The sequence below is a fragment of the Hemibagrus wyckioides genome, linkage group LG27, assembly GCF_019097595.1.
Source record: "Hemibagrus wyckioides isolate EC202008001 linkage group LG27, SWU_Hwy_1.0, whole genome shotgun sequence".
NCBI classification, from domain to species: Eukaryota; Metazoa; Chordata; class Actinopteri; order Siluriformes; family Bagridae; genus Hemibagrus; species Hemibagrus wyckioides.
In genome coordinates, this window is record NC_080736.1 from 13,780,322 (window position 1) to 13,793,128 (window position 12,807).

A 12,807-nucleotide genomic window follows, 5' to 3' on the forward strand; every position below is an offset into this window, starting at 1 on the left:
GTATGCTGATTGACCTACTTTTTGTGATGCATCACAGGCAAGCTCTTATTGGAATTTCTGTATACAGATTTCTTCCAATGTTGCCTATACAGACTGTGATGCTTATTTTTTGTTGTTGGTTTTTACAAATCTTTATTGCCAACTTTTTTTTGTACCATGTTAACACAAATTTTTAAATGTGTGTACAAAAAATAATGTAAGGGATTGAACATTTTCAACGCTTGGACAACAGCCTAATTGGGGTCATTTACATATAATTCAGCTGAATATGTGTCTGTATACTTATATTGCCTGAATTCAGCGTCCTATGCTGTGGAGAAGTGTGACATATTGACACAGGAGGTATTTGCTGTGTGTCATGAGCATGTGAGTCCCATGGCCTTCCAGCTGCAGTGCCGTGCAGATGTGTGCAGGTGTGGAACGCCGTGTCTCTGTTCTGCTCTTGCCCATTACATACGCACTTGCAGGAAGCACAATATCATCATTGAGTTCCGCTCACATGTGCCTGAATGTGGTGAGTGAACAATAAATGCCTTTATGCAACTTCTAATCAGTACTGCCAAACCATTTAAAGTCATTTATCTCCTAGTCCCATGTTAAGGCGTCTGTATGTTCTGCAGCTGTGACCTGTCCGCCAACAATGGAATATGGTGTGTGTGTGTCATCCTGTGAACGGCACTGCCTCTCCCTGTCACTCCCAAAGGTTTGTGGCGATGAGTGTGAGGAGGGATGTGTGTGTCCTCAAGGCACATACTACAGCATGCACACACAGACCTGCGTTAAAAGGTAAATTGACCAAAACCCAGCTTTCCATAGCTTAAAAGAAAGCCTGATGTATTATACTGATCTGTTTGTCACAGTGATTTTGCACATTTTCAGTACAGTACTCACACAGAAAACATACTACTATCATGAACAGTCAGACAGTCCCAGTTTAACACTTGCAGTCTGAAGATTCATATGTTTGTTTGTGTCTGAGAGAGAGAAAGAGAGAGAGAGAGAGAGAGTGTGTGTGTGTGTGTATGTGTAAATTCATTTTGGTTCATTTTGGTGGTACTTTTTAAACAAAATTTTAAACAAAATTCAATTCACTTAAGGAAAGCAAATAACTAAGCTGTAACTAAGCAAAATCATGTCAAGATTCTTTTTAACATTTAATGTGATATAACAAGCAAATTAATTTGAGCAGAAATCAAATAGAAATGTTTTAGGGGAAACAGAAAGAATGAATTAAAAAGAAAAAATTACAGCAACCTGGTGTACACACCACCCAACAAATATTGTGTTAAAGCCACTGCATAACAGGCAAAAGTTTGTAATGCAATCTTTAATGCAATCTACCATCTTAGCACATTGTGATTTTATTTTCTATTAGTATTTCTTTTAAAATGTTCTAGATCTATTAATTAACTCAAGTGACCTGCATAGAGCCCCAAACTCACTGAACAACTTTGGAATGAATTGGGATGCCAACCATGCACCAGACCTTCTCACCTGATGTCAGCTCATGAGCTTACTAATGCTTTTGTGATTGAATGAGAAAATCCCCAAAGGCACTATCCAAAATCTAGTGGAAGAGGGATTTCCCAGAAGAGTGGAGGCTCCTATAGCAGTAAAGTTGTGGAACAACTCTATATTAATGGCTGGGGTTTTGGAATGGAATGTTCAACAAGCACATATAGGTGTGAAGGGCATTTGTTCACATACTTTTGGACATATAGTGTATGTGGTCATCCCATTTTAAGAGACCAAATGGATGGCTGTTGATGTTCTTCAATGGATAACATTAGGACTGTGACTGTTAACATTTTGCATTCATTCATTCATTCGTTCATTCATTCATCATTGAACAGTTAAGAGCTTCATTTAGATACAATAGACCTTAACATTATACAATAATGAATTCAGACTTTGATGCTTATATTCAGAAGTTGCTCAAAAGCTCATAAGTTCCTGTGTTCACAATTTTGTCTTTTTGATTATATAACACACTGACCAAGCATCAAACATCAAACAATCCTGACCTGATGAGGCATGGTTTCAACTAGATTCCTGAAAGTGTGCTGTGGTATCTGGCACCAAGATGTCAGCAGCAGATCCTTTAGTTTTGAGGTGGGGTCTCCATGGATCGAACTTGTTTATCCAACACATCCCACAGATGCTTGATTGGATTGAGATCTGGGGAATTTGGGGAACTTGTTGTTGTGCTCATCAAACCATTCATGAACCACGTTTGCTTTGTGGCATGGTGCATTATCCTGCTGAAAGAGGCCACAGCCATCAGGGAATACCGTTTCCATGACAGGATGTACATGGTCTGCAACAATGCTTAGGTAGGTGGTACATGTCAAAGTAACATCCACATGGATGGCAGGATCCAAGGATTCCCAGCAGATCATTGCCCAAAGCATGACACTTCCTCCACCAGCTTGCCTTCTTCCCATAGTGCATCCTGGTGCCATGTGTTCCCCAGGTAAGCGACGCACATGCACCCAGCCATCCATGGGATGTAAAAGAAACCGTGATTCATCAGACCAGGCCACCTTCTTCCATTGCTCCTTGGTCCAGTTCTGATGCTCACATGCCCATTGGTGTTTTCACAGGGGTCAGCATGGACACCCTGACTGGTCTGCGGCTATGCAGCCCCATACACAACAAACTGTGATGCACTGTGTGTTCTGACACCTTTCTATCAGAACCAGCATTAATGCCTTCAGCAATTTGAGCAACAGTAGCTTGTCTGTTCGAATGGACCACATGGGCCAGCCTTCGCCCATTCAACTACTGCAGACCGGGAACACCCCACAAGAGCTGCAGTTTTGGAGATGCTCTGATCCTCTGATCATCTAGCCTTTGTCAAACTCGCTCAATTCCTTATGCTTGCCCATTTTTTCTGCTTCTAACACATTAACTTTGCATCATTCAGTGTTACCGAGATGAGAATAGGTTCAGCCTATTCCTGATTCCTGTCATGGCTTCTTTCTCATGTTGTCTCATGGAGATTTTCATTGCTATGAACGTATAAACATTTCTGCCTGTAATTTATACATTTCTGTGAAGATTTTTCTTTGACAGTATCCAATCAAATTGAAATGAATGGAACTGAACTGAACTGGAAATGAGTATGAGTATGGAAAACTAAGTGTGCCACATTGTCTTTGGTGTGGGTATCTGTGGCTGCCAACTTGTTCCCTGATATTTGTTGATAATGTGTTCACAGCAGGGACCCAGTATCTGGTGGGTTCTAGCCATTTGACAGTCATTAACTACAGATGATTTGCAACCAAATAATGAAAATTACAAATTTAATTTATGATTCAATTAGTTTATCCAATTATTTTGGTAAATAATAATCTTTTTGCCACATATAAAATTAATTAATTATATGATGACAAATCAAGAAATAAATTGTATGATGTGGAAACTCTTACCTTACTTGTTATAAACTGCTGCAAATTCTACACAGTTCACCAATTTTGTTTGTAACAATATTAAAGCTAAAGGGCTGCACTTTGACTTCATACTCATTATTTAGTTCGTTAACTACAATATGCTGTGTTAGCTAAAATAACAATATTTTTGTCAATGTTTAAATATTTTTAAATATTAGAATGTTTGAATATTAAACTACACTATATATTACTCATGTAATGAAATTGCTAACTCAAGGCATATATGCATTGTGTAGGAGTGAATGCCCATGTTCCTTCCTGGGAGCTGATTACTCTCCTGGAGATGTGATTCTGACATCATCAGATATACAGTAAGATCCTGGCAAATAATTGTCAAATGAATGCATCTGGATAATTTGTCTATTTTGTCTGAGTATAACTAAATTAAAACTATATACTGATTCTCCATATAGAATTTGTCAAGATGGAAAATTTGTCTCACAAAGCATTATTACAGGTGAGTGTCATTATTTATGGCTTCACATATAACTAAAATCTGAGACTCAAAGCTTGATTCTTTGCAAGGATATTTGAAAGAACTGGGGGTTTTGGATATACATAAAATATACCAAATTGTTGGATCAACTATCAATGTGTATATTTGTACTATTTCTTCAGATAAATTTTGCCCTCCAGGACAAGTTTATGAAGACTGTGGGAATATGGTGCAAGGACTTTCAGCTAGGAAAGGTTTGGCTTGTGTTCACACTTGTGAGTCATACTTGCTTAACCTGACCTGCTCCAGTCATGAGCCCTGTGTGCCCGGCTGTATCTGTCCACTGGGGTAAGTACACATTATACATGTGTAATCAAGATAAGTCTAATCTAAGCTTTGTAAAGTAGAAGGGCCACGTGTCCTTTACAAACTGTAATAACAAATAATACATTTGTGGTACAGTTCCACTTGTGACCAAAGGGCAGGAAGGAAAATGCCAAAATGAGCCACCAGAACAGAACACGTCTCTGGGACAGAATTTTCAGAAACTTGTAAAATCTATGTCAAAGTGCAAATTTACTTTTACTGGCTTAATGGTTTATTGGGAACTATATACTTTGATATTCTGGTTCATGTTCACATAATAGAATTTTGGGTTTTCTGAGATGCTTTTCTGTTCACCAAGGTTGTAATAAGTGGTTACATGAGTTACCATACCTTTCCTCAATCTCCAACCAGCAACACCATCCATGTCATGATTAAAGTCAATGACTGCATCCACATATTTGGCTGGTTGGATAATTGAATAAATGAGCAGGTGTAAAGGTGCTCCTAATAAAGTGGCCAGTGGGTACATATGAAATAAAACTACAGAAATAAACTTATTTAGAATACATTTATTTGTGAATCAACAGAAAAATGCCTACATTTTCTATTCCATCAAGGGTGCTTGTGGTGTTAAAGGATAAAGTTATGAAGTTAAGTTCATATTCTAGCTAAAAATTTATTTTATGATGAGGAATCTCTCTGCTTACTTGTTCAACAATTAAAAAGTAGCACTGGTTTCGATAGAGGCAGCATTTATTGCTACCTTACTGTTTTGGAGAGAACATTAATTCTCTTACTTTGGCACAAAGGGAACATTGTTTTAATATGATGATTAAATTTTAATGTGATGATTTGACTTTTGACAGTCAAATGAGTTCATTTTATTCTAACTACATTTTCTTTGCATACTATGCATCAGATTCCCAGCAAAGGCTATGGAGTTTGCCTAACTCCTGTTTTGCCAATAGGGTTTTGTCACTTGATATGTTTAAAGACAACGAAGCTGAGGTTAAGTGCCACAACATGTGTTTAACAACTAAAAGCCACCCTGAGCTTTATGCAAATCCATTCATCAGCTAGTATCCAACAGAGATACTTATTTGATTTCAGGATATGTTGTGCTGTTTTAAATCAATTTAAGTTTGGAATAAGTTGGTCTACTTAGGAGTATTGCATATTCAATGAATACTGAAACCTTCAAAAGACAGAAACATCTAGAAATGTAGAAAATGATTGTAAATAAAAAAAAAGTTTAAAGTGGTAGCAAGACTGAAGGGCTGTGATATTTAAGATGGCTCTTGTGTCTGGGAGTGTGTGTGTGTGTGTGTGTGTGTGTGAGAGAGAGAGAGATTCATTTAGTTCTGACTTATTGACCTTTAAATGGAAACCTACCCCAGTGACACCATGGGAATGGAATCTTAAGGCTGAATTCTGTCATGGGTGTTCCTGCAAGTTGACTGCTTGGCACCTGGACTCATCTGGAGCATAAATGTCACAAAGGCCCTTTATTGGAAAACATGCCATACTCATGAAACTCATGAAATATTAGTAGATTGATTTACCAGACATGCTCAGCAATGGAGTATCAAATTTAAATGCTCCATAACATCGGCATAAAGAAATTTTGGAAATGCATATGATCAATCCAATAAACTGCTGTTTCTAATACTAAAAACTGAGCTTATGCAAGCACTGATTTTTTTATCTTGTTAGGAGTGGAAATTTTGTTTGTTTTTCCTGAAACTGACCAAGAAGAGGAAAGTTTGTTAGCACATGTTGACAGGATGATCAGCAAGAAATCCGGTTTCTTTTAAAATGCTTGTGATCTGCATATAGCATTGCTTGCTTGGAATGACCTTTTTGATAGCTTCCTCTTTTTTAATCCATAAAAAATTAACAATGGTCATTGGGTCCCTTTGGGTGTGTCTGGTTACACACCAAAAGAGCTCTATTCATCATGACACTATAGTCAAAAGCTGCTTTGCATGCAAGTAGGAAACTTTTGTTTAGTTTTGTGCTGATTTTATAATAAGAGATTGTCCTATAACACTATGGTTATTATGTCTCCAATGACCATAAGTATAATGGATAATAATGATCAGTATCACCTATATCCAGGTGTATAAATGCAAATTCTACCTTTTGTCAGCTGTTTATCACTATTAGGTGATAGCATTTATTATAACAGTTAAAATTTAAAAACAGAAATATGTTTCTTGATGTCAGTAAGAGGCAGGTGATTAGGAAATACAGTATATGAACAATATTTCAGGCTAGATAAAAAATTCATGAGCTACTGAAGTAATTCACATTACCATCATTTTGTATATAGTGTACTGTATTAATCAGTCTGACTATTCAATGTTGACCTTTGTCACTAGGAAAGCTTTTTCATTCTCAGAACTGCTTCTCACTGAATGTTTTTTTTTCTTTATAAGCACATTCTAAGAAACTCTAGAGATTTTTGTGCATGAAATCAGATTTTTAGTTAGCAGTTACAGAAATAGTCATGCCAGCCCATCTGGCACCAACCACAGTTAAAATCACTGAGACCCCCCCTTCCCCCTTATTCATGAGCATTACCTAAAGCTACTGGCCCTTATTTGTATGATTTTATGCATTGTACTGCTGCCATATGATTGGCATCATTGCATAAATGAGGCAATGTACAGGTGTTCCTTATGAAGTGCTCAGTAAGTATACAGGTTCTTAGCCTCTTCTATGTTTCAGCTACAATCGCCTTTTAGTTTTTCAACATTTTTGTCTAAGAGATGGATTATACTTTTCATACAATATTTCATTGTCATTGTTAATCTTTGAATCACACCAGACCATATTGCTGAGTATGTTTTAGAAAGTCAACAGTGTTTAAGCACTGTGAGATGTGATCCTACATGTAGAATGTGGGAGGTTGCTATGCAACAGGTTTGCTGTGAATTCTAAATATTACTGGTTTTGTATGAAGTTCTATGAGATATATGATTTTTTGGGAAGTTTGTGCAGGCTAAATGAAATTAGCTAATAGAACACATTTAGCACATGTGCCTTAATATTTTCCCCGCAAGGCAGCAACAATTTTATATACAAAGCTTATAGTGATCACAGTAGACATTAAGTAAAAGAGGTTTCAATAAGTCTAAAGTGAATGCAGTTTCTATTTGTCTCTCTTCTTCACTGAAAATAAGAGAGCTATGCATCTGTTCACTATAAAATAATCAGTGCTTTCAACAGAGCCATGTCCTGTAACATTACTTTTGGGAAAAAAGTAATGGATATCTAGTGCACATTATGAGCAGACACAAAAAAGATCAGCACATACACACACACATATGCACACATGCACTAATGAAGGAGAGTAATAAGGGAAGTAATAAGTAATAAAGTGCTGTTTCTTCTTCTTATAATGATTATGTATATATATATATATATATATATATATATATATATATATATATATATATATATATATATATATATATATATATACACTATATTGCCAAAAGTATTCGCTCACCTGCCTTGACTCGCATATGAACTTAAGTGACATCCCATTCCTAATCCATAGGGTTCAATATGACGTCGGTCCACCCTTTGCAGCTATAAAAGCTTCAACTCTTCTGGGAAGGCTGTCCAGAAGGTTTAGGAGTGTGTTTATGGGAATTTTTGACCATTCTTCCAGAAGCGCATTTGTGAGGTCACACACTGATGTTGGACGAGAAGGCCTGGCTCTCAGTCTCCGCTCTAATTCATCCCAAAGGTGTTCTATCGGGTTGAGGTCGGGACTCTGTGCAGGCCAGTCAAGTTCATCCACACCAGACAACCGCCAAACCCAGACTCGTCCATCACATTGCCAGATGGAGAAGCGCGATTCGTCACTCCAGAGAACGCGTCTCCACTGCTCTAGAGTCCAGTGGCGGCGTGCTTTACACCACTGCATCCGACGCTTTGCATTGCACTTGGTGATGTATGGCTTGGATGCAGCTGCTCGGCCATGGAAACCCATTCCATGAAGCTCTCTGCACACTGTTCTTGAGCTAATCTGAAGGCCACATGAAGTTTGGAGGTCTGTAGCGATTGACTCTGCAGAAAGTTGGCGACCTCTTCACACTATGCGCCTCAGCATCTGCTGACCCCGCTCCGTCAGTTTACGTGGCCTACCACTTCGTGGCTGAGTTGCTGTCGTTCCCAAACACTTCCACGTTCTTATAATACAGCTGACAGTTGACTGTGGAATATTTAGGAGCGAGGAAATTTCACGACTGGATTTGTTGCACAGGTGGCATCCTATCACAGTTCCACGCTGGAATTCACTGAGCTCCTGAGAGCGACCCATTCTTTCACAAATGTTTGTAAAAACAGTCTGCATGCCTAGGTGCTTGATTTTATACACCTGTGGCCATGGAAGTGATTGGAACACCTGATTCTGATTATTTGGATGGGTGAGCGAATACTTTTGGCAATATAGTGTATATAGTGCAAACAGATGCATAGCTGGATCAAATGACTGATATGCTTAAATTTGTTGTCTCACCAAATTATCACATTTTTATCACATCAAAAGATGCAGAAGAATGAAAGGCTTTATGGATATTGTTTAATTGTATTTTAGATATGAGTAGGTAGATTTGCTATTCAGGTTTTGTTCTATAGCAATTCTATACTATTCTTAAACTACATAATCAGAAATCTGATCTGATTTTTGCGCTACATTAAACAGCTTCAGCATGTAGTTTTTCTAGTCATTGACCAGTCAGTAGTAATTAGAAAAGTGGACTTTGAATTTATCTAAGATGTTTCTGTATTGTAACAAAGTAAAGAGGGTGAGGAAAAGAAAGACAGTGATATAGAGTATTAAATGATGCTTGAAGATTCATGGCTATGATGGGTGCTTTGAAGAATGTAAGTGATCTAGCATGCTGGCTGGTAGAGAAAGGGAACTGTTAGCACCTTTCTATCAAAGTCTAGCTTTCCACAGTGCTCACAGACACTGCATTACTTTTACTCATGTTCCATTCAGGGCCCTGAGACAAGTCAAAAAATGATTTAGCTTGCAAGATTACAAGATCTTTATTTACAGAGAACTGAGACTACTCTCTGTTGATATGTGTGTGTGTGTGTGTGTGTGTATGTGTGTGTTTGGGGATGACGGTGGGGTAGGGGCGTGATAGATGGAAGGTGAGAACCACCAGATCACCAGTTTTTCATCTGAACATGTAATGCTGCTCTACCTTATTTTGCCTGCAATATAATGTGAGTGTCTAATACATAATTATGTCTGTGCATTTATCCTATAGACTTTTAAAGCATGGTGATGAATGTATTGAGCCTGTTTCATGTCCATGTTTATGGAAGGGTAAAGAGTATTACCCAGGGGACAGAGTGTCCTCACCCTGCCACCAGTGGTGAGCCATTACATTGCAAACAGAATCTATACACACAAAATATTCAGGGAAAATATAGAAATATTGCTGTTTTGTCAAAGCCTAATCCAACTGAAATACTTATAGACAACCCATCATTCAAAAAGAACCTCTGCAAACTAAACAGCAAGTGTCTAACTGTGCATGTTGTGTGTTAGTGTGTGTCAGCATGGTTTATTCCAGTGCAACTTCCATCCATGTGCATCAATGTGTACTGTGTATGGAGATCGACACTACCGTACATTTGATGGATTGCTATTTGACTACATAGGAGACTGTAAAGTTCACCTGATAAAGGTATGATATGTGGACAGTCTCTATTATCAGGAAAAGTTTTTTTTTTCTGTATTGATGATGTTTTTTCCTAGATTTAATTATAAATTCTCTGTCAATGGAATGTGTGTGTTTTTCAGAGCTCAACTGATGTAACATTGAGTGTTACAGCAGAGAATGTAGACTGCTTTGAAAGTGGTGTGATCTGCAGAAAAACCCTTTTTATATCTGTTGGGCAGTCCATCATTGTTTTTGATGATGAAAGTGGTAAACCTGTAAGTTTTAAATATTACGTGTTGCAATATTTGACTATTTATTATTTACTCACTTCACAGAATGTGGTACATGTGATTAGTGAAACGATAAGGATGTATTTGCAAAGATACAGATTTCTAATATTGTGGAATATGTTGATCAGTTTCCATTATAAATTGCTATTGATTTAATACGAGTTAACTAGATGTGTTCGAAGACTAATCTAGCAGTAATACCAATAACAGTGGTCCTGATAACAGTTAGAGAGGTGACAATGAAGATGTGAAAAAAAGGCATTTTTAATATATATTTTTTTAAAATAACATTTTAATTTTGAAGCATGTTGTTACCTACTTAAGGAACTGGATGAGTTAGTCTGATTTAAATGGTTTCTCTTACAAAGTTATTTTATTTGTATTTTTTTTATTACATTTATATTTATTTTGTTATTTAATTTTATTTATGTCATATTTTATTTGGGTCTTTTTTCTCATTTATGCCAGTTTAATTGATTTTTTTAACCAGTGTTTATGACCTTTTATCTGTGTGCAGAATCCATCCAGTGTAATCGACAGACAGAATGTGTATATCCTTAATGCAGGCTACTTCACTATTATCCATCTAAAACAGTATGAGATATCAGTGCTCTGGGACAGAAAAAACACCATCCACATACAAGCTGGATCCCAGTGGCAGGTCATACATACATATATTGGCACTCAGTGATACACACACACACACACACACAGAAACCTCCAATCTCCTCCAAAACACAAAACACAAACAGTTACTTGCCTCAATTTGAACTCTCTCTCTCTCTCTGTGTGTGTGTGTGTGTGTGTAAATCTCAGGGTAAACTATCTGGTCTGTGTGGGAATTTTGATCTTAAAACAGTAAATGAAATGAAAACCCCAGATAACATGGACGTATCAACGCCACAGGAGTTTGGCAACAGCTGGACAGCAGCAGAGGCAAGTTATACACATACAGTATACACTAACATTTAACAACATGTTTCTTTAACCAGGATGACACTGGTTTTGAATGACTACGTGTTGAATGGTATGGCTATATGGTATGGCAGCAATATCTAAACAGACCGACAGATCTGTGTGTGTGTGCGTGTGTGTGTGTGTCTTGTAAATGTCCTCAAGTCTGTGTGTGTATGTGTGTGAGTGTTGTATCTTTGATCCTTGTCTGTATACACCGATCAGGCATGACATTATGACCACAGACAATGATGATCTCCTCGTCATGGCACCTGTTAGTGGGTGGGATATATTATTCAGCAAGTGAACATTTTGTCCTCAAAGTTGATGTGTTAGAAGCAGGAAAAATGGGTAAGCGTAAGGATTTGAGTGAGTCTGACAAGCGCCAAAATGTGATGGCTAGACGACTGGATCAGAGCATCTTTAAAACTGCAGTGTTCCCGGTCTGCAGTGGTCAGTATCTATCAAAAGTAGTCCAAGGAAGGGTGGTGAACAGGCTACAGGGTCATGGGTGGCCATGGCTCATTGATACTATGTGGATGTGAAGGCTAGCCTGTGTGGCTGCTGTTGCTCAAATTGTTAAAAAAAAGTTAATGCTGGTTCTGATAGAAAGGTGTCAGAATACACAGTGCATCACAGTTTGTTGTATATGGGGCTGCATAGCCGCAGACCAGAGTGCCCATGCTGACCCCTGTGCACCACCGAAAATGCCAACAATGGACACTTGAGCATCAGAACTGGACCAAGGAGCAATGGAAGAAGGTGGACTGGTCTGATGAATCACGTTTTCTTTTACATCACGTGGATGGCCGTGTGTGTGTTGTTGCTTACCTGGGGAACACATGGCACCAGGATGCACTATGGGAAGAAAGCAAGCCAGCGGAAGCTTTGGACAATGTTCTGTTAGGAAATTGTGGGTCCTGCCATCCATGTGGATTTGCTACTTTGACATGTACCACCTACCTAAGCATTGCTGCAGACCATGTACATCCTTTCATGGAAACAGTATTCCCTGATGTCTGTGGCCTCTTTCAGCAGGATAATGTGCCGTGCTACAAAGCAAAAATGGTTCAGGAATGGTTTGATGAGCACAACAACAAGTTTGATGTGTTGACTTGGCCTTCAAATTCCCCAGATCTCAATCCAATTGAGCATCTGTGGGATGTGCTGGACAAACAAGTCAGATCCATGGAGGCCCCACCTCGCAACTTAGAGGACTTACAGGATCTGCTGCTAATATCTTGGTGCCAGATACCACAGCACACGTTCAGTGATCTAGTGGAGTCCATGCCTCGACGGGTCAGGGCTGTTTTGGCAGCAAAAGGGGGACCAACACAATATTAGGCAGGTGGTCGTAATGTTATGGCTGGTCGGTCTCTGTGGAGGGGTTTAAGTGTTATTAAGAGTGGTCTTTTATATGTTTTTCATATGTGTATTCACATGTAGTGTATTAAAAGTCCAGATTTAAGGCATCCATGTGCTTTGAATCCAACCCGGGAATCTTTTGCCAAAAGGCAGTGTGGGATTCTCCTCAGCGAAGTATTCCAAACATGTCATCCGGTGGTGAGTTGTTGACAAAATGTGGCTTATTATTGTGTGTATTTACAGTGGTGCATGCGTAAGTCTGTGATTGTACTTACTGTATGTGTGACTGT

General features: G+C 38.4%; 1 protein-coding gene across 2 annotated transcripts in view; it reads left to right on the forward strand.

Moving 5' to 3' along the window:
* Nucleotides 1-12,807, forward strand: part of otog (otogelin) — a 57,467-nt gene that overhangs the window by 20,532 nt on the left and 24,128 nt on the right. For both annotated transcript variants that reach the window (XM_058381314.1, XM_058381315.1), the window contains exons 19-29: nt 302-514; nt 621-786; nt 3,689-3,763; nt 3,866-3,909; nt 4,071-4,236; nt 9,510-9,617; nt 9,794-9,932; nt 10,049-10,183; nt 10,716-10,859; nt 11,015-11,134; nt 12,599-12,715. In XM_058381314.1, the coding sequence (XP_058237297.1) occupies nt 302-514; nt 621-786; nt 3,689-3,763; nt 3,866-3,909; nt 4,071-4,236; nt 9,510-9,617; nt 9,794-9,932; nt 10,049-10,183; nt 10,716-10,859; nt 11,015-11,134; nt 12,599-12,715 (1,427 nt within the window). The remainder of the gene's footprint in view (nt 1-301; nt 515-620; nt 787-3,688; nt 3,764-3,865; nt 3,910-4,070; nt 4,237-9,509; nt 9,618-9,793; nt 9,933-10,048; nt 10,184-10,715; nt 10,860-11,014; nt 11,135-12,598; nt 12,716-12,807) is intronic.